A 26,980-nucleotide genomic window follows, 5' to 3' on the forward strand; every position below is an offset into this window, starting at 1 on the left:
TTGTATGATCGTGTAGGTTATAATGGTCAATTATATACCGAACTCTTTAATTTGCATTGATATTCTTAAGTTTTAATCCAATTCAGTGAATATGTTTATTAAAGAAAGTAACCAGGTTGAAAATTAGTATCATTAGACCTATTTCTCGCACTTACCGGAAAGCGTCCTGTTTTCAATGAACGTTGTTGTTCGGCTTATGTGGGACGATGGACTGACCTGTTTCTCCAAATCATCGTTACCACTAAGAACGTGAAGGAAACCATATGTAAATATATATTGCTGTTCAGCGAATATAAATGTCCTTTCTGTATTGAATCCTTCTTTCTCTTTGGTTGTGGTAACTTTTTTTTTGAAATTTATACAAGCCCTCCTCTTCAGATAATTTTCATGGCAGTGACCAGTGTATATATATAGCTAGCATTGACTTAGTCCAAATAATTATGACATCTTGGAAGGCTATTATATTTTTTTGTCGCAGGAAGGCGTCAAAGCAAAAATTTAAAATAGCCTTCCAAGATGTCATAATTATTTGTACTAGCATTGACTCTGATCATGACAGCTTGGGGATTATTAGTCCAAATAATTATGATGTCTTGAAAGGCTATTATATTTTTTTTCTTTGACACCGTACATCGAAGATGCGTCACAGAAAAAAAATATATAAGCTTTTCAAGACGTCATAATTCATTTGGACTAGGGCAGTCAGGAATTACTTGTACATGTACAAGTTAGTTTTAATTACTTGAAAAAGTAATATTCTTATATAGGTAAATTTGCAGGATACTTATACAAGTGAATTTTATTTACTAAATAGGTAAAAAAAATATTGCCTGAGTTTTGTCCCTTAGACATTCAGATTTTTTTACTTGAAGAAGTAAAAAAGTCATCCTATCTTTTATTGAATTCTTATGATTTCTTTGCTCTAATAGAATTATAATTATCTGCTCTTTGCAGATGTCTTTACTTATCATTTAAGTAATTTCATGGACAATGAAAATCTCATTTGTCTGTTATCTTCAGAACACTGCTTATTTACAAGCCCACAAGGAGCAATTTTTGAAGGCCTTGCACAAATATTTAAAATCTTAGCGCAGTCAGTTTCTTTGTTGAATTAATATGAGATCAAACTGATTGAACTCTAATAAAATAAAAATGAGCAAACCTGGAAAAAATCATCTAAGGCATGAATTTACATCTCAAAACTTGAGGACTTTTGTGGGATTGTAAGAAAAATTTACTTATACATTTTGTACAAGTAATTTTTTGAGAAAATTATGGGAAGACTATTCAAACATTATTTATTTACTTATACATTGTATGTGTATTTTTTTTTTACTTCTTCAAGTAAATTAAAATAACTTGTACAAGTAGTACACCTGACTGTAGTGGATTATGTCACAGGCACTCGTTTCAGAAAAAAATATTTCCTTTATACCTTTATATAACTCAAGGTATTTAACTCGCGATTAAGAAAAATGTCAGGTGGTGACGAAATTCTGTCATATGCCGATTTCTTGGCTGTCAACTCCACCATGTCCACTAAAACTAGTTATTATTGATTTATCTTCACAATGGTGTTTAACACGCCTACTCATGTTGTCAATATCATCGGTAGCAATCCTACCCAAGGATGTCAATCGTAATTATTTCGCCTTTAATTTAAATAAATTCCGTGAAATTTCATGAAGGCATGGATAGTTTTGGTAAATTGGCAAAACAAGTCGTCATACGAATGAAAATTTCAAGGGAAAGATTATTACGTTACGTTTACGCTTCTAATTCGGATAATATTTAATTAAAATGAAGTTTTAGAGGTAGGTGCTATTTCATTTTAGATTCTGATGCATTTATCGAACATTATGGTTTTTAGAAAGTCAAGATGGCGGCATACTCCTTAGTTACGACATGCCATTGTGCTTTTTGATGGTAAATATAGCCATGATAGCAGCCATCAAACAAATAATGTAAATTAATAAGCATGTATGTTTGGCCGAAGAATTATAAGGATTAGAAGTTATTGATGTGTTAACCGGGTCTCTTACTCACAAACCTGACATGAAAGTCCTATGGACTTTTATTAAGTTTGTGAGTTAATCGCCCCGGTTTACAAATTGATAATCTAGAAAAAATGTGTTTATAATCCTATATATATTAAATTCTATGCCACTGATTGCAAATGGAATGCAAAAATACTTTGATGCATTTATGATACAACGTTATAGCTATCTTAAACATGTTAAAATGTAAAATACTGAATTTTCTAATTGACATGATTGACCATGGAAAGTCGCTTGTAAAAATTCTATATTTTTTTTAATGGAGAATAAAAAAATTAGTAGTAAGTTTATACACAAACAGCCATTATGACACTTGGTGTAAAGGCGAACGATAAGTTGAAGAAGAAAAAATTAGTATGTCCCAATTTCTCTACTTAACCAGATATTCATTGGTTACTTGATCTCAAATTTATATACATAATACAATAGGCCTGACCTGCATACATGTATATATTGATCATGCGCTCAAGCCACTGTCCAATACAAAGGTCATGAACTTACAAGCATGTCAACTTATTTTAAGGAATAGGGTCACAATACGAAATATAGACAGATTGACCATGTTTCTGAAACTTTTCATCAATAAAGTTTATCAGAATGTTTGCAAATAAGTGAAGAATATTCATTCATCAGTCACACAGTGTCATAGTGGATAACATGTGCTCCAAGGTTCTGATTTTTCTGTCTTTTTCGAGTAAGGGTATCGAACTTCCAATCATCGAGGATACAGTTAAATTCTGCTAACTTGCCCCACTTGAGAGTTAATTTACACGCTCACCTCATTAAGTTTCAAAATAACACATGACAGAAACCCCAGTTGTCATTATTTATGTATTTTAATTTACATGATTAATTAATTCACCACATAAAAAAAGTAAATAAGTATTGTGGATGAAAATTAACCATTGCTTGATTTCATTAAATGCATGAAATGATATTGTATTATTATAAGTATTATAAGTTGTATGATGATGATTATGCTACATATGTATTTTTAAAGTATTTTTTTCTTTTTTTCTTTTACATTTGAAAAAACTTGTAACATTATGACAAGTGACTAGCATGCATCATCATGATTATCTTGTTTGTAAAACATGTCACATATGTTTGAAAAAATAACAAAAATCGAGATTAGTAACAGACATTATTTTATATATGTAGGACTCTAAAGTGCGATGGTACTCTAAAGTGCGATGGTCACGCTAAAGTGCGATGGTCTACGCTAAAATACGATGGTGTCTCATGCTAAAGTGCGATGGTTGTTTGTTCGCTAAAGTACGATGGTATATCACGCTAAAGTGAGATGGAACAAAAAGTTAAGATTAGAGGGATCAAAACATCGATGTTTAAACATAGTTTTTTTAGCAAAAGCTAGTATGCTTAGGTATAACATATGTGATAGGCTTCATAATTTACCGATAGGCTAAAGTGATTGTTTTTAAATTAAAAAAACTGACCAAAGTACGTAACAATTGCTAAAAAGGTAATTTATGTGTAGCGAAATATTATATTTTATGTAAAATGAAGCGTATTGAATATTTGTATAATTGGTGTAGATTGCCGTTACACTAATGGGAACACATCCTCTTACAATCGTCCTTTTTACATTACAGATACAAAATTCGATTATTGTCGGAATCATGATGTAACATTTATTTGTTTAATTTAAATGAGAGGGAAAAGCGATGTTTGCCGAGCTTAATGTTCTCCGTTTTCTGTAGCGACTATACATCCATGCTATATTTTCCTACAATGTACAAATAAGACATTTGGATGAAAACTTGAAGTTCTTATGAATCAAATATTTGTTGGTTGTCTTTCGGCGTGTTCATTTTTAGTTTGTATAAACGACTGTTAACGTCATAATCCATGTACGTTTCTTACGTCTATACTTTCGCAACAATCGGACTTTAGCGTATGGAGGAATCGCACTTTAGCGTATGGAGGAATCGCATTTTAGCGTAGACCATCGCACTTTAGCGTAGACCATCGCACTTTAGCGTGACCATCATACTTTAGCGTCCCCATCGCACTTTAGAGTCCTACATATATATTTACTAAGAAGTGATAGGAAAGGGGAGCAAATCTCAGAAGGCTCTTATCATACTCATCATACTCATTGAGAGTCTTAAACTAATGTAGATTGTATTTTAGAACCCACATCACTTAATTACCCATTTGTTGACATGACTCTCATGCACAGTGCAAGCACTTGAGGCTTCAACATGTTCAATAACGGGATGGCATGGTGATATTTCTAATATTCTATTGTAATTTTAGATGGACTTTTGCCATGTGTATTTGATTTTAAATATCACGACTATACTAGTAAAATTAATCTTAATTAATACTTTTCAGATTTTAAACAGACAAAATGGCTATGAGAAATTTGGTGGAGGGGGAATGTGGTGGCTCTAATTCACTAATGAAATTGACGTCACATTTCACACAGGATAGAGGATTACGACAGGTATATGTACTTACATATATATATCAGCTGAAGACTGATCTTAAAAGTATTGTATTGCAACATATTTCTTATTTAAGTTATTACAATGTTCTTATTTAAGTGATTACAATGTTCTTATTTAAGTGATTACAATGTTCTTATTTAAGTGATTACAATGTTCTTATTTAAGTGATTACAATGTTCTTATTTAAGTGATTACAATGTTCTTGTATAGCAAATAACTAAATAATTAAAACTGAAAAAATGTTAGTTGACAGTTGAAGTGATGGTTTCTAAATATGTATTTAAATAAGTTCTTTAATTCGAACATACTAAAAGGTCTATGTAGTAACGATGAACATTTAGCATCTGTCTTTGTCATGATTGTCTGTACATGCTGTAATTGTCTGGCAAAACAGCCCTTGGAGGTCAGAGTAATCTCAGACTATCATACTTTTTAGTTATTTCTACTTTGTAAAATATTTAGAAAAAAAAAATTTACTTACAGGAAAACTTCAGTCATGGAAGAGTCCAGCACCCACAGCAAATGGTAGTATTATCTAGAATAAAGTCTTTTAATACTGAATTGATTTTCCTCAAAGTTCAGTATCTTTGTGATTTTACTTTTAACAAATGTCAATATATATGTAGGAGGATTTGGTAATAGACAACTATCCACAAGAGACCAAATGAACAAAAGTTTTATCAACTTAGCAACAAAACAAACTATATACATGATATAAGGAATAAAATTGAGAATGGAAAATGTGTCAAAGAGACAACAACCCGACTGTAGAAAAGACAACAGAAGGTCACCAATAGGTCTTCCATGAATATTGAAAAAGACAACACTGATTTGGTTACGTTTTTGAGATTTAGATATATATCTTATTACCATAGATTGTGTTAAGACATCTTAGATGAATTAAAAATTAGTAATCATACTTCATACATTTATTCCATTCTATATATATGCTTTCTTCGAATAAGAAATGAGGTTCCAAATTGCAATTTGAATGTTTATCTTGTACAATTTGTCACGTTTTCCTCCCCTTTCTTATCAATTTGAATTATCTATAACATTAATTTTTCAGTCTGTTAAAAGAATTAAGTTTAATAAAGATTTGTGTTCAAATTTAGTGATCAGTACATTGATAAATCATATTTAGCATGAAGTAAATACTGTATATTTTGCAGCCTGGCAGACCAATAGGACAGTCAACAGAAAATGAGGTAATTAGATATGAAGTATCAAGTGTGGATTAAGCCTTATTCAAAAGGGGGTTTCAAACATTGGAACCCCCCTGGATTCTCCAATGAGAATGGCTTATCAGGTTTTTTTTCTCATCAAGTTTTGTTTAAGGTTTGGGACTTGGAATGGGCTATAAGATATATGCTGTGTTCATTTTACACTGTTCACAGCCTATTACATGTTATACAACATTTAAATGGACAGTGAAATGTTTACGTGACTTACAAAATGGAAAATTAAACGGAAAAATTTCTATTACACAGAATTGCATCATATTTAAAAATACCATAAGCATTAGAAGTTCTTTGGTTAATTGCAGTTCAGAGAATGTAGTTTATCGAAAGAATTTTATTGTATAGACTGAATTTTCGGCTCTCCCTAGCTGACACCATTTGCAAGTATGGTCTTGAGGAAACAATGATAGTCCGTCAGAATGGGGCATTAAATGGCTGACCCGTATTAAGAGAGAGCCATATCTCTTGTACGTTAAAGACACCCTTGTAGATTTCCAAAAAGAGCAGGCTAATGCCGCTACAAGGCAGCACTCGCATCCGCAAAGTGGAAAGGAATTAATATAAGTTGCAAAACTTGTTTCCAATTCCACTATGAATAAATATGTTTTAACTAAATAAAACTATATATATTTGTTTTACATGCTAATTTTGAGAAGCTTTCTATTTCCTTTTCAATAGAACATGATTAAAATTTTCAGCTGATTTAAACAGAATTATCTCCCTTAGTGTTATGTACCACCTTAATTCAGTTAATTGTGTTTTGTCATTTTGTACAGTTAGTTGATGAGTTTCTGTCTAGTCAGAGAATTACGATGGCTCCACAGACATTCCACATGGGTGGATTACTTCAGGAAATGAGAGAAATAGAAGAAGCGGAATTCAAATACACACCTGAGAGAGGTAGGAAGGAACCAGTAAAATTATCAAATATGCAAATTAGAAAGATTGAAATATCGTTTACCAAACACACAAAAATTGTTAATTGAAATATACACCTGAGAGAGGTATGATTCAGAGAAATTTTGAACTGAAATTATCACATATGCATTTAGAAAGATTCAAATATCAGAGATCAAATCACACAAAAATTGTTTATTCAAACTACATGCATCTAACATACCATAAAAATTTGTCAATCATCTGGTAAGTGAAACACAACTTATAAAAGGCATTACTTATTGATAAATCCAGATCTCATCTGACAAGGGAAATAAATTACTGATGAATTTGAAACAAATTTGAGAAAGGAGGTATTGATTATTTCAAACATGTTATTTGTAGTGGTTTTGGGGAATTATCCATTCAATTCTTAAGAAACTTCAATTTCAGTAGTTCACCTTTATCCACAAATTCCACAACAAAATAAATGTCTCTGACTCAAATAATGAAGAATTCTCAAATAAAAAAAGTCTAAGTGTGACGTAGGATTGCCTTTTTTTTGTTATCGTGACATGTGAAAGTCAAATTATTGTGCCATGAAAATGGGAAATGAAGTCTAGCAGGACAGTGGAAATTCCAAAAAAAAATGAGAATTGCCTACGTACATACAAATGTAGTGTAAGTGGGATACAGAAATCAGACAAAACAGTAACTGGGATCCGGAATCAGAACCCCACAATAAGACAAAGATATGCAATTAACTTTATAATTTCACATTTCAGCTCCAGCAATTGCAGAACTTGCATCATCAGACTCATGGGCTCAGGAATTTCTAACAACAGAAGGTGACAGTCCTTCAGAGAAATGGTCCAGTGAATATTTATCAGAAAAACCCACACAAACATTAGCTCCTACTAACCTTAAATGGGCTGAGGAATACTTGGATCACACAGAAGCACACACTAGACCATGGTTAGTAATTATAGAATTGATTTAAAATAATATTGTTTTATGATAATTTTACAGAACTTCTTTTTGATATAAAGAAAGTATACAACACAAAAGTTGTCTGAAAATGATTTGTAATTTTTCTGTATTTTTGTAGTCAACTGTTCTTTCTCAGTATTAACATGAGTTATCTGCAATTAAAGAAAGAAGCCTTTTACTTATAATCAATGAATATCTTAGCATATAAGTAGATAAACTTTGATAAAGGCAAAAATCATTCATACAAAATAAGGAATGATCCAAAAAGATCATAACACAAAGCTGGGAACAACTATAGGTTACTGTAAGTCCTTCAACAATGAGTAAAACCCATACTGTATATTAAACGATAAAATTACAGGGAAGAAGAATTTAAAGAATTGGATGACACAAAATGGCTGGATGAATTTTCATCAGAAAGGGAACAGAATAAAGATTTATCAGATACAGCCAAAGAATTGTTAGGATCTGTTAACGATCCCAAGTTTAGTAATTCTGAAGTAAGTATGATTAACCTATCCAATTGTTATTATGCCTTTGTCTTTGTTGAAATCCGTCTTTCTGATTGGCTGATATAAAATTTTCTTAGGGTTATTTGAGCTCTTGCAAAAAAAAAAGATATATTCAATCAGTCAACCAGAAATTTTGTTCAAATTATTTTGTCAGTTAATCATTTATTTGTTCTGTTCTGCATGACTTTTACATTGCATGTAATTACAACCCCATCTTCAGCTCCCTTTCTGCTGCCAAAACTGCACATGCTTATTCACATACTAATCTATTGAATTAAAATTTGAATTTTATTCCTGTCAAATAAGGCAAATTCTACTGGCCTCCTGGCAAAAACATTTTATGCAGGCATGCCAGACCAAAACGAATTGCCTGTAGTGCAAGTTAATCTATTATATAAGGGCATGATACTTTTAGAAGTGACTTGCTCACTTGATAAGTTGTAGAAAGAATCTTAGTTCTACTCTTAATTATATCTTGCTAATTTTCTGAATGAATGGAAGACAAATTAAAAAAAAAGTACAGATAAAGTGTCCTCCATTCAGTAGATATTTTTTAAAAGGGGAAAGACAATATAGCTTTTTAATGTCATGTCACAATGAATGTATTGGCAAAATTCTTCTCTTTATAACTTTATAATGTTATATGCAAGTGGGGCATCATCTGTTTCCCATAGAATCATTCTCCATTTATTTTTTGGAAAGTGAGAGTTCATTTTTTACCCATGATAAGACCTATTGTCTATTAGAAAGGAACAAATTAATTTAAATTTTTCAAGGTCTGTTATTTAGAGAAAATAAAATACTTGACCATTTCCTTTTTTTTTTTTTTTTAATTATTCACAAATTTGTTTTTTCGAAAAATTTTGACATGTAATTTTTGTCAACAGTTTATGAAGTTTGTGAAGCGGATAGGGGATGGAGAAATTACAATAGAGAATAATGATGTTATAGAATTGTCCCAACAAGACAAGGCTGAAGATTGGGCTCAGGAGTTTTCTGTAAATCAGGTATTTCCCAGTGTGACCATGATTGCAAAGCATTTAAATAAAGGACATTTTACCTCCAGTAAGACAAGAAAGGGAAGGATAGACACCTCCCGTAGATACTGATCATGAATCAAACATATTTTTTATTGAGGGGGGGGGGGGAGGAGGGAGGTATTGAAGGCCTTCTTTCTTTGGCTCTATATTTTTATGCCCTATTTATGGGCATCATGTTTTCTGGTCTGTTGGTCTGTTTGTCCTTCTGTCCTTTGGTCCATTTGTCCGTCTGTCTGTCCTGCTTCAGGTTAAAATATTTGGTCAAGGTAGTTTTGATGAAGTTGAATTCCAATCAACTTGAAACTTAGAATACACGTTCCTTATGTTATGATCTTTCTAATTTTAATGCCAAATTAGAGATTTTACTCCATTTTAACAGTCCACTTAACATAGAAAATGATAGTGTAGATAGAGCATCTGTGTACTGGGGACACATTCTTGTTCAGTTTAAATGGTAAACTTAAAACTATAGAAACAAATATCATGATTCATGATATCAGAACCAGCATCTCTTTTTTTAGGATTTTTGTCAGATGTTCATAAAACCAAGTCAATATTTTGAGTGATTTAGTGTCATACAATGTATAAAACATTGAAATGAAAGCTGTGTGCAATGTCCTATCACCTGCTGTTGATCCTTACTACCTGGCTCTTTGCTTACTTGTATCATCACATGTCTATACCTTTCCCATCTTGGCTTTGGATTCTACATTTTTTTAGCAGAATAACTTACCTTTGTCAACATTTGTAAAGTTCTTATTACTGTAAATTCAGAAATTGTTGCAAGATCTTTATTAATGCGAATAATGCGAATAGGTGACGAGTGCAATAATAAAAACTATGATTCTGATACATCACTTGGAATGCAGATTTTCCTACAAACGCAATAATTAATCAAGCTTTTTTGTCACTTCTTCAAAAACAGCAAAAATATCTTGAATTTACAGTATTTCTTTTAAATTATATATAATTATTACTCATTAAATGACATACCTTGCATATACATGAAATTGTTTAAATAGGAAATTCCAAAAAAAGTTAGTAACAACTATAAAGAAATAATCATTTTTTTGTAGTAAATGAAAAGCTCTTGGAATGCTTAGTAAAAATGTTGATGGCCTCAGACCTTAAAGAACATCTTTTTGTTTTGTATTTCAACATTTTTTCTCTTTGTTTATGTGATTTTTTCTTCTATTTAGTTATATCTTCTTTGTATTAAGTTAAACAAACTTTTGAATTGAATTCTTTCTTTAGGCTGGTAAATCATTAGTTGATCAGTGGGAAGATGAGTATGCTGAAATGACAGGGAACCAGGATGTAACAGATGAAAACTTCTGGGAAAAGTTACAAAAACATTGGGAGGATGTAGACAAGTAAGAGTTTTCATGTATCAAACATTTAGATTGTACACTGTTATATAGGCTAGTTTAAAAATAGCTGGTTGATATTAACAAATAATTTTATTTCATGTATAACATTTCAGATTTTACATGGCCTATACAAAATAAAATGGTCAATAGGAAATTAAACAGTCTATCTCTTTTTTTTTAATGGATGAACATCCCTTGAAGTGACAAAATACCAATAGTCTACCTGATGAAATTGTCACTATCAAAGATCGAAAGAAGAGGAATTTATGAACTCATTACTTTTCTATTGTATGTCGTAAATTTGTTCTGTAAATGCAGAATTATTTTTGTGCCTTTTAAGGAGGCTCGAGGGTACAAACATTTCAGCAAAATTTTAAACTTTTGTTTTTTCATTACAAGTTTTATTTATTACACTATTAGTTGTTACTGTATTTAAAAAAAAATCCTTTGTGCCTTCTTCATATTTGGATTGTTGAAAAATGGCCAGAAATGCATACAAAAAATGTTATAAAAATTCAAAATGCAAGTTTTTATTTTGTAAAACCTTGCTGTCACAATTATTGCAAAAATTAAAAATTCATGAGCACTAGTTACTGACAGCTCCTAACATTTTTCTTTTTTATTTCAGAACTACAAATGATGGCCATCCATGGCTAACAGAATTTGAACAAACTGATCCATATAAAGTAAGCTACAAGAATCAGTTTTCTTAAGTATATTTTATCATAGGCTCTTGTCAAAGAGACAAATTAATTATGATTTGAATTATCCATTTGTCCATTGCAGATCACACAGTAATTTGAAATATTCTTGAGAAGAAAACCTTTTGATAATTGTCTGAACTGTTGTTTTTAAGTTAAGTTAAGACTTAATTATTGCAGAAAAAAAGATGAAATTTTCACATGTTGATAAATCAATCTGAGGGGAATGAAATAAGTCAGAAACATCTCAACCAGTTGTGTTTAATAGTGTAGACTCATCAAGTTGGGCCTAATAAACACTTGAGTTGGGTTCTATTGGTTTATTAAAGTAATCTTGAATAAACACCCTGTAACATATAAAATACACAATAAGTCACAATACATATGTTCAAAGAACGATAACTCTTAATTATTATCTCCATATTAATAAAATGAAATATAAATTATCCAAGCAGTTAACTTCAGTTCAAAATATACCATAATTAATAAAGTATGTTTTACTGCAAATCATAAGCATTTACATCACAGTCTGTTTCCCGTAACTGTTCAATATGCAATTCTACAGATATCAATAACACCTTGTGTCAACAATCATTATCTAAAGTAATCGATTCTAATACACTATTCTATTCGGAGATATTCATAAACTAAACAATAACACAAACAAGACACACATTAATTAAAACACATAGTACAAATAGACAACACGTAAATAAATAAACATGTAAACACAGAACACAGCTTACCGTGTATATAATACAAGGGCTGAGCAGTGCTCCTCTAAAAAGTAACTGTACTCTTATACTTCACATACTGGAATCTGAATATAAAGAAATATGACTTCATAAGTCTTAATGTCTAAAATAGTATATAATCTAGATAAACTCAATGCAAGACAATATTCTATGCTGGAATCTAATAGCAGCCAAATATGAAAAATAATACAATAACTGTAATATTCTTTCTGTCTTGCAAATACCAACTTAAAGTAAAAATATGAACTCTTTCATACTCATGGGAATCAAAGTAGACTTTCATACACATTTTCATAACACATTCATATCTTTTATACCAAGATAAAAATATAGAAATACATGCATCAAATACTAATGTAAAGAATATAACTGACCTGAATATAAAGAATGGTTTTCAGAATAAGAAGAATAAATATATCTAAATCACAATAAAGTGTCAGTGTTCTATATCTCTGTGTAGAATTTTGAAAGAGTGCCTCAATATCAAAGGAGTTCACAGAGTAACCAATCGTAATAAAGAAATAGAAAACCCAGGATGTAAATACCTAAGTGAATAGAAAATCAAAGTACTGTCATACTGTATACTCTGTCAAAGTGAATAGAAAATCGAAGTACTGTCATATTGTATACTCTGTCAAAGTGAATAGAAAATAGAAGTACTGTCATACTGTATACTCTGTCAAAGTCAGTCAACAAGTCAATACATGAACAAATACAAACATATACTATTTATTAACATAAATGATAAAATCAAGCTGTACTACAATAGCATTCTTTCAAATATTGCTGATTTTCTTATTTGCTGATCTTAAGTCATGTTGTTTCTATTAAAAAAAATGAAAGAGGAGATGAGAGCTTTTTCCATCCTTTCACTCAATTTCTAAGTTAAATTAAACTGTCCGTGACTGATTTCCTGAAATTTGAATTTTAAAATAGGGAGATAGAAAGCTATCTTGCTTGATTAACAATAACTGTGATGTTGTTTTTGAGTCCAAAGGTCCAAACAATATCATTAGCAGGTGTAAATAGAACAAGTGAAAAGCGCTAACTAAAAGAAAATAATCCAATAACTGACAATAGGAACTTGCATATATATATACAACCTATTTCAGAATATCACCTCTTTTATCTCTTATTTAATCTTTTGAAATATATTTTCATTCCTGACCTCTATTGTTTACATTTTGTTTTTAGACAATTAATGGAAAGGTATGATAACAACCCTTACCCACCTGTATATAATCAGTTCAAGTATACTGCACCACCTTTCGAACACTGTCAAATAGCAGTAATCATGATACCCAATGTTTTTTAAGAGTTAAAGAAGGCTGAAGCAGCACTCCTGTACAAGAACATGTCTATGATTATTTTATTCATTTGTCACTGATCTATGCATACATGTGTCTTACATGTTGAATATTTTTACATTATTTGGCATCTAAGGTTGTTTGTCATACAAGCCACTTACAAAAAAACTTGCACACAAACATAGTTAAAATATAGTTGTAATATTAACTGTTATGTCTAACACATTATGACAGGAATATTAATTTAGTAGGTAATCTGTATTTACGAATGACATGAAAACTATTGAAAGTACAATAAATTGTTTGTTAATAGTTACAATAAAAAACTAAATACTGGTTATACAACAGTGACTTGAGATCTTCGTCAGTTAGGGTTGCCACCTATTAGTATGTATGATTTCAGTACAAGTGAGATATTATATTTTACACACTTTACTTTTTAAATTACATTAGCTACGATCCAGTGTAAAGAGCAACAATTATTTTTAAAAGAATACAAAATAATGCCTCCAAATTTTGTTTTGTTTTAAATGATAATGGAAATGGGGAATATGTCAAAGAGACAATAACCTGACCAAAGAGCAGATTACATCTGAAGGTCACCAATGAGTCTTTAATGCAGCAAGAAAATCATGCACCCGGGGGTGGACCTCAGCTGGCTACATATTTATATTCACAATATGACTTGTATTTCAATAAATAATAATTAAAGTACCCTTTTTTTACAGGAATATAAATTTGAAGAAGAGAATCCATTGATAGATCATGAGAATCCATTCCAAGCAGGTATAGATAAGTTACAGGAAGGAGATATACCTAATGCTGTCTTATTGTTTGAAGCTGCTGTGCAGAAAAATGAACAACATGCTGAGGTACAGAAAAGTTAGGCTTCAAAACAAACAAACAAACAAATATTTTATTTGCCAGTCAAGTTGCCAAAATGAGCAGAATAATTACAATATAATATACACGTCTACATGTAGTTAAAGGAATTTGTTTCCCCCGCCTGAAAAAAACCTGATAGTATAGCCTATTAATCATGTTAATGTCAAGATAAAGATTGTCAAAGTGTCATGACCCCTAATACTGTAAATCAACTAATTATCATCAGATGAAAATAAAGCGAATATAAATCTCTGTGAATACATAAAACTTAGCACTTTTCTATTTCACTACATCAAATTTATTTGAAAATCGTGAAATTAAATATCTGGCAAGTGGACTAGACAGGGCTAAACGCAAAACAAATTGGTTTACAGTTATCCACATAAGAGACATCCTGCCTGTAGACCTTAGTTTAAATAATAAATACTTGTATTTTGGAAACATTTTGCAAAAGATTTATTTTTGCTCAATTTGTCATTAAAATAAACTGTCAAAAATTCTCGAACAAATTAGATCTTGAAGAAAGAATACAATCAATAAAAGTCTATAGATATGTTTATTTCTTTATATTCCCAAATTTTCATGCTATTTCTTATTTCTTCTAATGGTGAAAGAAAAATATTTCTTTTCTCTACAGAAAACTTTGTTGTCGGCAAATGATTGGTAGAAATTCAATTTTTCTTTCAAATTATTGTACTATTCTTAAGTTCCTATATTGATGTCATGAAAAAAGGTGACCATGTCTGATGACGTCACATATACATAACATAACTTTCTTCTGTAAATTAAACTGTCTGGAGTAGAGAAATATTATAACAAACTTGATGCAGTGGTGGAATCTATAGTCTTATGTGGCCATTCAGTAATAAAGATAGAAATTGATCAAATTTATGTTAACGTTTTTACAAGCCTTACAGAATTTTGGTACACTACAGACTATAAATAAATGTTCTGATATATTATATATGGCCTGGCAATATATGTGTTCAATTTTGTAAAACAAAAAGCAATATATGTTTATATTTTGATCAGGCCTGGCAGTATTTAGGTACAACACAGGCAGAAAATGAACAAGAACCTGCTGCAATAGCTGCACTTAAAAAGTAAGTTATTTAAATATCAATTACAGACTACTACAATAAATTATTTTATTAACTAGTTTCTAAGTTATGCCAACTCTTGAAATTAATCATACTATAAACTATGATGTACTACAGTACAAAACATAATTAGCTTGTAAATTATACTACCTCAGGAAAATAGTCAAATTCTATTAATAAGATACAATGTACTACAACAAATAACTAGTTTGTATATTATACTAGCTCCAGAAATTAGTCAAATGCTATAAATTGCAATATACTAGGATAAATAACTAGTTTGTAAATTATACTAACCTTGGAAATCAGTCTTTCAATCAGAATGTACAAATCTCACTTAGGTGAACCTTCTTGACAAAAGCATGTGCAGCACATCAAAATTCAGATTTAATAGCTGTAGAACTAGAATTGGGAAAGTGTTTCCATTGATGAAAATAAAACTTTTTTCTGAGATTTGGGAAAGGGATTGAGAAAAGGGTGTCATTCAGAACAAATAAAACATTCTCTCATGGATTCCAAAAAAATTGATTATTACATTTTGTAATTCCGGAGTCCCAATGGTAAAACTCCCAAATTTCCTCCATAATAAAGGCCCATTACCTTTATTTCAGCATTAAATTAAAAGCCTAATCCTGGAGTCCTGAAAAAGTCCCTCAGCCCCACAAAGGACTTTATGGATTGATTATTTGATCAAAAGATGAATAAGAAATATATATTAAATGGGTTTTGGATGGGGCTAAAAAAAATGGGAATGAAATTTGACTGTTACAAGAAATTCTTGGAGTTATGTAGAGTTGTTAATTGTATCCAGTCTAAGCTATAGATAAGCATTTTCAATTAATGATGTTGGAGGGGATTTTCTTTCTAGGACTACTCTCCTAACAAGACCAATCAACAAAAAGTAATTGATATTGTAGTTCCATCATTAACTACGAGTATTGTTTTATTCAGCATGTTTTTCAGCATGTTTAATTGCATATATTTCAGAAGTCTTTTGATCCTAACTTTGTATCTTTTCAGATGTTTAGAATTGAACAGTTCAAATTTAACAGCACTAATGTCCTTAGCAGTTAGTTATACAAATGAATCATTAGCTGGACATGCATGTCAGACTCTGAAATTGTGGCTAAAAAATAATCCTAAATATTCACACATGGTACCGGGTGAAATAGCTCCTACACTAGCTCCTTCCTCATTTGTTTCCAGGTAAAAATTTACATTATTACAATAATATTTTCTTTCTATTATTGATTTTCTTTTGCAATGTTCATGTTTAGAAAACTTGTATTTATAAAGAACAATCTTATATATATAGGTTGTATAAAAACTAAAAACATCAAAATACACAGCGTACAGAATATATCAAGGTTATACTCTTGATAGATAAACGTAGCAGTTCATCATGTTTGTTCAATAGATATTTATGTCATATAGATTCATCAATATGCTGTATTGTACTGATTCCTAATGAAAGGACATCATCTTGACAAAACCATTGCTATGTATTACATACATAACAAATTAAAACAGATATTTAGTAAGAAGAACAATTGAACTTTGGTATTTTTTGTCGAGCCTGCAACTTTTGTTGCAGAAAGCTCGACATAGGGATAGTGATCCGGCGACGGCGGCTACGGTGGCGGCTACGGCGGCGGCGGTGTTAGCTCACTTCTTAAAAGCTTTATATTTCAGAAGGTGGAAGACCTGGATGCTCCATACTTTGTATATAGATGCTTCATGTTACAAAGTTTCCGTCAGTCACATGTCCAATGTCCTTGACCTCATTTTCATGGTTCAGTGACCACTTGAAAAAAAAGTTCAATTTTTTTGTAATGTTGAATTCTCTCTTATTATAAGTAATAGGATAACTATATTTGGTATGTGCGTACCTTGCAAGGTCCTCATATCTGTCAGACAGTTTTCACTTGACCTCGACCTCATTTCATGGATCAATGATCAAGGTTAAGTTTTGGTGGTCAAGTCCATATCTCAGATACTATAAGCAATAGGGCTAGTATATTCGGTGTATGGAAGGACTGTAAGGTGTACATGTCCAACTGGCAGGTGTCATCTGACCTTGACCTCATTTTCATGGTTCAGTGGTTATAGTTAAATTTTTGTGTTTTGGTCTGTTTTTCTCATACTATATGCAATAGGTCTACTATATTTGTTGTATGGAATGATGGTAAGGTGTACATGTCTAGCGGGCAGATGTCATGTGACCTTGACCTCATTTTCATGGTTCAGTGGTCAAAGTTAAGTTTTTGAGTTTTGGTCTTTTTATCTAATACTGTATGCCATAGGTCAACTATATTTGGTGTATGGAAATATTTTATGATCTTTATGTCAGTCGGGCAGGTTTTATTTGACGGTGACCTCATTTTCATGGTTCATTGCACAGTGTTAAGTTTTTGTGTTTTGGTCTATTTTTCTTAAACTATAAGTAATGGGTCAACTATATATGTTGTATAGAAGCATTGTTAGCTGTACATGTCTGCCTGGCATGGTTCATCTGACCTTGACCTCATTTTCAAGGTTCATTGGTCTTTGTTTAGTTATCTTGGTTAATGTTAAGTTTATGAGACAGTTGTAATAAAACTAAGCTTTATACTTAGGACTATCAATATAAAATCAATGATTAGTATAGAAGGCGAGACATTTCAGCGTGTGCACTCTTGTTTAATTTCAGTTCTGACCACACTGAAGTCCAAGGTCTATTTATAGAAGCTGCCAGAATGTCCCCTCAAGAGATTGATGCAGATGTACAGGTATTAATGATAATATTGTGCAGTCAACCAGTCAGACAAGAGATATATGATATTTATTTTACTATTAACCTATCTGATGTATTCTTAACAAAATGTGTAATATTTCTGCTTATTAAAAGCTTTTAATATACAATAACTGAGAAACATTCAACCAATACTTTTTTGTCAAACCTTCGACTTTAGTTGAAAAAGCGAGACATAGCTATCCTACATTCCGTCGGTGTTGGCATCGGCACTATCGTGGTCGGCATCCACAAATATTCACTCTGTGGTTAAAGTTTTTGAAATTTTAATAACTTTCTTGAAATATCCTGGATTTCTACCAAACTTGTACAGAAGCTAGTTTATTTTCATATGATAGTATCAATGAGTAAACTTTGTAAAAATAAAATTCCATTTTTCCATATTTTACTCATAAATGGACTTCGTTTTTCTTCCAGGAACCATTACATTCACTCTGTGGTTAAAGTTTTTAAAATTTTTATAACTTTCTTGAACTATCCTGGAATTGTACGAAACTTGGCCAGAAGCTTGTTTATGATCAGAAGATAGAATCCAGAAGTAAATTTTGTAGAAATAAACATTTTTCCCGTATTTTCTTATAAATGGACTTGATTTTTCTTCCAGTTAACATTACATACAGTCTGCAGTTAAAGTTTTTAAAACATTTTTAAGATACTTAACTAGCCTGGAGTTTTACCAAACTTGGACGGAATCTTCTGGCAATCAAAAGATAGTATCAAGAGGAATAATTTTATTGATTTTTTTTTTATCATTTTTGTTGAGTGTGTGATTAACATCAAAAGTAGGTGAGACACTGGGTTCCGTGGAACCCTTACAAATTTTTACTGTTCTTAAGTTATGGTTACGGATTGATGATGAAAAAGTACTCTACATTGTTTCTTTGTAATAAGTCAGAACATATCAGCCAGTGGTTTTCAAATTTAAATGTGTTGTGTCTAATGACAAAAATGTTGATATTGACAAATTTTGGTTTTGCTTTTTAGGAGTTAGTTTCCTTGATTTTAATTTTCGAGTTTCAAATTATATATATGTGTAGTTTCTCATCACTTATATGTGTTATTATTGGTTTTGACACATTTTGATACTGTGAATTCATTATTATTCATTAGATACTAATTTTTGTGGATTTCGTGGGAACAAGGCAACCACAAATTTAAATATTCAACATATTACAAATTTTCTAAAAAAATAATGTAAGCAGACATTGCTAAAACCACGAAATTAAATATCCACTAACATGACTAATATGCAAGTTTTTCTCAATCCACGAAAATTGATAACCATGAAAATAAATGAATCAGCAGTATTTGTCATGCAGGAGTAATTGCATTTGATTTCTTTTACAATTACACTTATAAATGGAAGAAAAACCTGCTTGCTGTCATTGAGGTGTTATCATGTTATATTTGTTTTGATAAAATTATGGGAAATATGCTTCTGCTCTTATCTGAAATTCTTCAAAGATTCCTATTTATTACAGAATGGACTTGGTGTTTTATTTAATCTGAGCGGCGAGTATGATAAAGCTGTAGATTGTTTTAGTGCAGCGTTGCAAGTCAGACCTAATGTAAGTACTCTGGGAAAGAATTTACAAATTTGGTGAACTTGTGACTCATCTCTTATGCATATTTAAGCAAATGAAATATGTTCTAACCTAGTGTTGGAAAATTAAAACCAAGTTTAGGAACATAGCAGACCGAGTTTAGACAAGTTAAACCAAATATAGAAGCTAATAAACAAAATGATAAAGACAACAGTAGTACACCACTGTTCAAAAGTCATAAATCAATTGAGAGAAAACAAATCCAGGTTAAAAACTACATCAACTATAAGACATGTAAGAGGAAAACAACAAAACAACAGAAACACTGTAGTGCAACAAAAAACAATTGAAAATGCAACATACATAGAAAAAAACTATTAGATAACAACTGTCATATTCCTGACTTGGTACGGTAAATTTTAATAAGAATGGTGGGTTGAACCTGGTTTTGTGGCTAGCCAGTCAGACCAAGTGTATAAGGTTACTTTAATAGATAAAAAACAAGTTGGATCTACATGTAGTGTATAATATATACATTTGTAAATAAAAATCTTCATTAAGAACATTTAACATTATGATACTTTTTATGCCCAAACCTACGATAGTAGAGGGGCATTATGTTTTCTGGTCTGTGGCGCTGTTCGTCCGTCCGTCCCTCCGTCCGTCCAGGTTAAAGTTTTTGGTCAAGGTAGTTTTTGATGAAGCTGAAGTCCAATCAACTTGAAACTTAGTACACTTGTTGCTTATGAGATGATCTTTCTAATTTTTAAGCCAAATTAGACTTTTGACCCCAATTTCACGGTCCACTGAACATAGAAAATGAAAGTGGGAGTTTCAGGTTAAAGTTTTTGGTCAAGGTAGTTTTTGATAAAGCTGAAGTCCAATCAACTTGAAACTTAGTACACTTGTTGCTTATGATATGATCTTTCTAATTTTAATGCCAAATTAGATAATTACCGAATTTCACGGTCCATGGAACATGGAAAAGGATAGTGCGAGTGGGGCATCCGTGTACTTTGGATACATTCTTGTTTTCCTTTATGATAAGATAATAACTAAATTCTAAGGTATTTATATACTGTTTATATCTAATATTATGATTGAATGATAGCTAGTGTATTTTACGTATATCGCATGGAATTCATTTATATTTTACCCTCTTATATTAACTTGTACAGTGAACTAGCATTGGGGGCCACAGTTACTGACCAATACAAAATAGCCGATATTGTTTAAAGTGGCATTTAACACCAGTTAAGCAATCAATTGATATTTGTATAATTGTTTTTACAGGATGCCTTGTTATGGAATAAATTAGGTGCTACATTGGCCAATGGAAATAGAAGTGATGAAGCCGTTGAGGCCTACCATCATGCATTACACATATCACCAGGTTTTATCCGGTCACGATATAATCTTGGAATAGCATGTATAAATCTGGGAGCTCACAAGTAAGTAACATTTATTTATTATGTTAAACATATTATCAGGATCAACACAATCACATTTTAGCATTAGAACTTGAATGAAATTTATGAGAGCAAATGGAGAGGGCAGAGGGGCTTAGAAAAATAGATTAAAATTACTATGTGCTTCAAACTGGTCAGCATTATGCTAGAAAAATTGTGTTCAGACCTATAGCATTATGCCATACACTGGAGTTAAAGTTAGTTTTGTTGGAATTTAGTAAAAACTAGTCAATGAGTAACACTCGCAGTTTAATACTTTACACATCCATAATAGTTATACTTCTAAAAATCAGATTGGATCTTACTAATTTCGGTTTAAAGAACAAGCTACTCATTTAAAGGCAAAGCTAATATCTAAACATGTTTAATTCTCTGACCATGACTATATTAAATGACTATAGTAATTCTGGCACTGCTGTTGAATGTCAACATTTTTAATAACTTGCTAAGCCGGTTATTTAGTGTGCCCACATTTTGGATGTTATTTTTGTCGAGCCTGCAACTTTTGTTGCAGAAAGCTCGACATAGGGATAGTGATCCGGCGGCGGCTACGGTGGCGGCGGCGTTAGCTCACTTCTTAAAAGCTTGATATTTTAGAAGGTGGAAGACCTGGATGCTTCATACTTTGTATATAGATGCTTCATGTTACGAAGTTTCCGTCAGTCACATGTCCAATGTCCTTGACCTCATTTTCATGGTTCAGTGACCACTTGAAAAAAAAAAAGTTCAAATTTTTTGTAATGTTGAATTCTCTCTTATTATAAGTAATAGGATAACTATATTTGATATGTGCGTACCTTGCAAGGTCCTCGTGTCTGTCAGACAGTTTTCACTTGACCTCGACCTCATTTCATGGATCAGTGAACAAGGTTAAGTTTTGGTGGTCAAGTCCATATCTCAGATACTATAAGCAATAGGGCTAGTATATTCGGTGTATGGAAGGACTGTAAGGTGTACATGTCCAACTGGCAGGTGTCATCTGACCTTGACCTCATTTTCATGGTTCAGTGGTTATAGTTAAATTTTTGTGTTTTGGTCTGTTTTTCTCATACTAAATGCAATAGGTCTACTATATTTGTTGTATGGAATGATTGTAAAGTGTACATGTCTAGCGGGCAGATGTCATGTGACCTTGACCTCATTTTCATGGTTCAGTGGTCAAAGTTAAGTTTTTGAGTTTTGGTCTTTTTATCTAATACTTTATGCCATAGGTCAACTATATTTGGTGTATGGAAATATTTTATGATCTTTAGGCCTAAAATAAAATATTGTTTGTTTCCCCAATCCCGACCGACCCTGCAAAATTGGTGCTACTCATAAAATTTTATTGTCAAAACTAAGTGAAATATTATTTTATTCATTTTAGATTTTCAGGCTTGCCGGATCGTCCGATAATGTCAAGCTTTTTGGAAAAATAAAATTATTTCCCTACCTACCTACCCACACCTTGCTTGGCAGGGTCGGGATTGGGGAAACAAACAATATTTTAATTTAGGCCTTATGTCAGTCGCGCAGGTTTTATTTGACCGTGACCTCATTTTCACGGTTCATTGCACAGTGTTAAGTTTTCGTGTTTTGGTCTATTTTTCTTAAACTATAAGTAATGTGTCAACTATATATATGTTGTATAGAAGCATTGTTAGCTGTACATGTCTGCCTGGCATGTTTCATCTGACCTTGACCTCATTTTCAAGGTTCATTGGTCTCTGTTAAGTTATCTTGATTAATGTTAAGTTTATGTGACAGTTGTAATAAAGCTTAGCTTTGTACTTAGGACTATCAACATAATATCAATGATTAGTATAGAAGGCGAGACATTTCAGCGTGTGCACTCTTGTCTTCATAGACAGAAAACATATTACAGTCATTCCTTAAATAAGTTCTTTAATGCCTTTAACTAATCTTGATATTGTTATTTTAGGGAAGCAGTTGAACATTTTTTGACAGCTTTAAATATGCAGAGAAAGAGTCATGGATTGAAAGATCCTCAGTTAGTTATGTCCAAAAATATTTGGGGAACATTGAGAATGGCCGTTTCACTTATGGGACGACCTGATTTATATGAAGTTTGTGATAGAAACGATTTAGACAGTTTAAACAGAGAATTTAGTATGGAATCCTGATATCAACTAAATAAGGGGGAATATTATACAACTCAGGAAAACATGGATATCTTACCGGGAGTTTTGAATTTGATATTCAAATAGATCCAGAAAAGTCAGATTTATAATGAAAAATAGGTGACAGTGACCTTCTTCACTTGGCATTTGATATGCTACATAGGAAGGAATATCATCTTTCAAGAAACATGGCAAGCTTGTGATATTATAGTATATTTTATTTCTTTTTAAGCTTTCTATGTTTTTGGCCATATTTGAGTGAAGAGAGTGAGTATTTTAATTCTATCATTTGGGCAATACCATATAATAACAAAGTTTGGTATTTTCAGTAGAATACAAGCTTTGCTATTAGGAATGAATCTATTGATTGTCTTCCAATGCAACACAAACATATTAAGAAAAAAGGGAGTTGTGGTATGACTGCCAATGAGACAACTCTCCACAAGAGACCAAATGTCACAAAAATTAACAACTATTAGCAACTATAGGTTTACAGTATGGCCTTCAACAATGAGGAAAACCCATACTGCAAAGTCAGATATAAAAGCCCCAGAAAAGTAAATGTAACACAGTTCAAAATAGAAAACTTACTGCCTGATTTATGTACAAAAAAAGGATATACAGCAATTAACGTCAACCACTGAATTATGGCCCCTAAATAGCCTATTTTCAATTCAAGATTTGACATTTTGTTTGTATGTTCTTACACTTTTAATATTTGGGTAATGATATTTTCTGATGGATTCATCTGATTCAACTTTTTTACATAAACTACTGTCTTTTCACTCCATTTACTTTTCTTTCGTTATCAGTTTTGTTTCATTAAAGTTTTATGGCACTAATTGTAGATGAGATAATAAACAATACAACTTTGTGAATGCAATTGGTTGAAAGCTGACATTAGATCTTCCATTTACTTGATTCAATAACTACTGTAGCCTCTGAGATTCTTTAAAGGGGCATTAGCTACGATGAAGTTTTAAATTAAAGTGATATGATATTGATGTAGTCATTTATATGTGTTACAAACTTTCTGTTTGTAAGATATCATATGTATAATTATTTGTAGTTTTTCTGGTATTTAAAAAATAAAGTACCATTTATTCATGTATTGGAAAACAATAATTCAGGACTCACACTTGACTGTGAGATATCAAATGGCAATTATGTTTGCTAGTAAAACTATGGTAAATTTTTACCACATGTTTATGAAATTTCTGCATTTCATTATTTAATTTAATGCATTGTGCAAGGCTTTAAACATGAACATTGAAACATCATGAATATTTAATTGTTCATTTAAGGCCTACTAAAGCATGAACTAAAACTGACATGAAAATAACTGATAACTTGATTAACATTATAATAATGATGTGAAACAAACTAAAAGATAAAATTCTTTAAACAATTACTAAGTGTGTATTGTACCATTTCATGTAAAAGTGCAATTTAGTGCTTTAAAACTGTAATGAAGCTTTATTAATTGATACCGTGTAATTAAGCTTGAACAGACAGAAATTTAAGCAAATGCATTATCACAGTATGTAAAATGGCAATTGTATACTTGCCATTGTATATTGATCAATTAGTAATATGAAATTTTAATGAAGTTTAATTGATATCACCTAAATTTCAGATGTTCTTGAAAAATCTTTGTTACCTAAATGAGGAAAAACGTTGGTATGCAATTAATGTTGACAGCTTAAACATCTATGATTGAAATGTTATTAATATCATATTTATAGTTGTTATATTACTGTAAATTCAGAAATTATTGAGTGCATTTATTATTGCAAGTTTGTCATTTTAGACTATAATGCTAATTTAATTTTTACGATATTGAGAAAAATATTATTTAATTCATATACAAAATTTCAAATTGCAAATTTAAATTATTGCGATTATAACTCTGTCGCATTTTTCGAAATAATAAAAACATTATAATTTCTGAATTTACAGTATTAGCTGGTCATTACAAATATGTGTGACACATGCAATTTTATAAGAATCAGAATCATGTTCCAGTCCAATGCTTATAATCAGATACAAGGCAAGATCATTAACATACTTTGTATGTCAGACAGTTTTAAAATGACGTCAGTAAAAAAATTATAATGTCATAATGTTGTAATTTTTTTTTATATTGAAAAAAATTCTTTTATTTGTGGCTGATTTACAAATGCAGTAGCATTCATTATTCATGTGACTTGATAAAATATCAGGCTTATCTTGAATGAATGAAGGTTAATAAATACTACCACGATAACTGAACAGTGGCATTGTGTACAATCTAGTTATATCGATGCCATTTCTTATATAACATATAAGCTTCTAAAGGTATTTTCATGTAAAGGCTGCTACCATTTTTTTAAAGCACTCTGTTCCTTGTTCTACAAATCAGTAAAAGGCTGAACTGGACTGCATTTGTATTCGACTGTACTGATTTTTACTAAACCAGTCTGATTTGGTCTGAAATTAACTAAAAATTACTCGACTGAGTCTGAACCATACTGAACAGTCTGAACTTGTACTTGACTTTTACTCAACTAGTACTTAACCATTATATAATTTCTGAACCATAATAGACTAAGTCTTAACTATTCTCGACCATGTCTGAACCATATGGACCTAGTCTAAACAAAATTCAACCTTGTTTGAACCATACTTCTGTATGTATCTCATCAATTTATGAACTCAGTTTTAACAACAGTCATATCACTGTAAGTAGCATTGTTCAGACTTTGGTCGAGTTTGGATAAAACCTTTGGTCAAGTATGGTTCAGACTGAAAAATATGTCGCGATCATGTTGAGTATTGGTCAAGTGCAGGTCAAGGATGCATGGGTAAAGACTCCAGACTGTTGAGTAAAAGATCAGATTTTTTCGAATGGCAAAGATAACAGCAACAGATAAGTACAAATCAGTTCAGTCGAGTATAGATATAGAACATTCATATTTTAAATTTGTAGTGTTGAGACATGCTTTTATCTTGTTTATGAGTGATTGTTATAGAATATTAATTATTTCCATTAAATTATTTTTATACACCAATCTCCAGTGGCTTATTATGTATTGAGTTACACCAGTTGAGTGTCTGCATAAACGATATCATCAAACAATGATGTAATGAAATAAGGATTGGGATATAGGAAATTTACGGTAAAGTGCATGAATTCGAAAATTGTCAATCATATAATCTCTTCATGATACATTAATTTGATAGTGACTGATTTCTTGACTCCAAACAAATGTCACAGTACATGGCATAAGTGTTACTCTGAATTTATAATAAATACTGCAGATTGAACTCCATCAATATAGTTGCATTTGCAAAAACCAAAGACAATCATATAAAAATTTACCATAGCACAATCACACAATGACGGGATGTATCAGAGTCACACAATGACGGGATGTATCAGAGCCACATCAAATGCATACCACCAAAAATGGACGAAATAGTAAAAGTAAGACAAATAAAACAATAATATAACTTATGTTCAAGTGTATGGATCTCTCTAAAATTGTACTACAAGAAAATTTTTCAATTGCACTGTATTGCACATCAGATTTGTAAAATCTTTGACCACATTTAGTTTGTGTCAGAAACCTATATTATATAAAAAAATTTGATCACAATCCAAATTCGGATAGTATCAAGCTTGAATATTGTGTCCAGATTTGCCCCAACTGTTCAGGGTTCGACCACTGCAGTCGTATCAGGCTTCGCTCAATAAATACTGAAGATG

At 31.4% G+C, this 26,980-nt stretch overlaps 1 protein-coding gene across 4 annotated transcripts; it reads left to right on the forward strand.

The window, feature by feature from the left end:
• Positions 1 to 121: 121 nt before the first annotated feature.
• LOC143055957 (peroxisomal targeting signal 1 receptor-like) lies at positions 122 to 26,282 on the forward strand. 4 transcript variants are annotated; one of them, XM_076229013.1, is made up of 18 exons: positions 122 to 265; positions 4,416 to 4,527; positions 5,015 to 5,056; positions 5,704 to 5,739; positions 6,549 to 6,672; positions 7,434 to 7,623; positions 8,000 to 8,138; positions 9,038 to 9,157; positions 10,445 to 10,563; positions 11,189 to 11,246; positions 13,211 to 13,225; positions 14,052 to 14,195; positions 15,241 to 15,311; positions 16,329 to 16,514; positions 17,998 to 18,076; positions 19,581 to 19,667; positions 20,937 to 21,094; positions 23,034 to 26,282. In XM_076229013.1, the coding sequence occupies exons 2-18, from the start codon at positions 4,432 to 4,434 to the stop codon at positions 23,233 to 23,235; spliced, it is 1,866 nt and encodes a 621-aa protein (XP_076085128.1). In that variant the 5' UTR covers positions 122 to 265; positions 4,416 to 4,431; the 3' UTR covers positions 23,236 to 26,282. The 4 variants fall into 4 exon arrangements, with proteins under 4 accessions (XP_076085128.1, XP_076085130.1, XP_076085131.1 ...); XM_076229014.1 differs by lacking the exon at positions 122 to 265 and adding an exon at positions 1,908 to 1,926; XM_076229015.1 differs by lacking the exon at positions 13,211 to 13,225.
• The last annotated feature ends 698 nt before the right edge of the window (positions 26,283 to 26,980 follow it).

Source organism: Mytilus galloprovincialis, chromosome 13, assembly GCF_965363235.1.
Source record: "Mytilus galloprovincialis chromosome 13, xbMytGall1.hap1.1, whole genome shotgun sequence".
NCBI lineage: Eukaryota > Metazoa > Mollusca > Bivalvia > Mytilida > Mytilidae > Mytilus > Mytilus galloprovincialis.

Bases quoted from the DNA above. Each gene is read 5' to 3' on its own strand.
- LOC143055957 (XM_076229013.1), top strand. From the start codon at position 4,432: ATGGCTATGAGAAATTTGGTGGAGGGGGAATGTGGTGGCTCTAATTCA. The intron at 4,528-5,014 runs GTATATGTACTT...ATTTACTTACAG, and splicing joins AGGATAGAGGATTACGACAG to GAAAACTTCAGTCATGGAAG. The intron at 18,077-19,580 runs GTATTAATGATA...TATTTATTACAG, and splicing joins AGATTGATGCAGATGTACAG to AATGGACTTGGTGTTTTATT.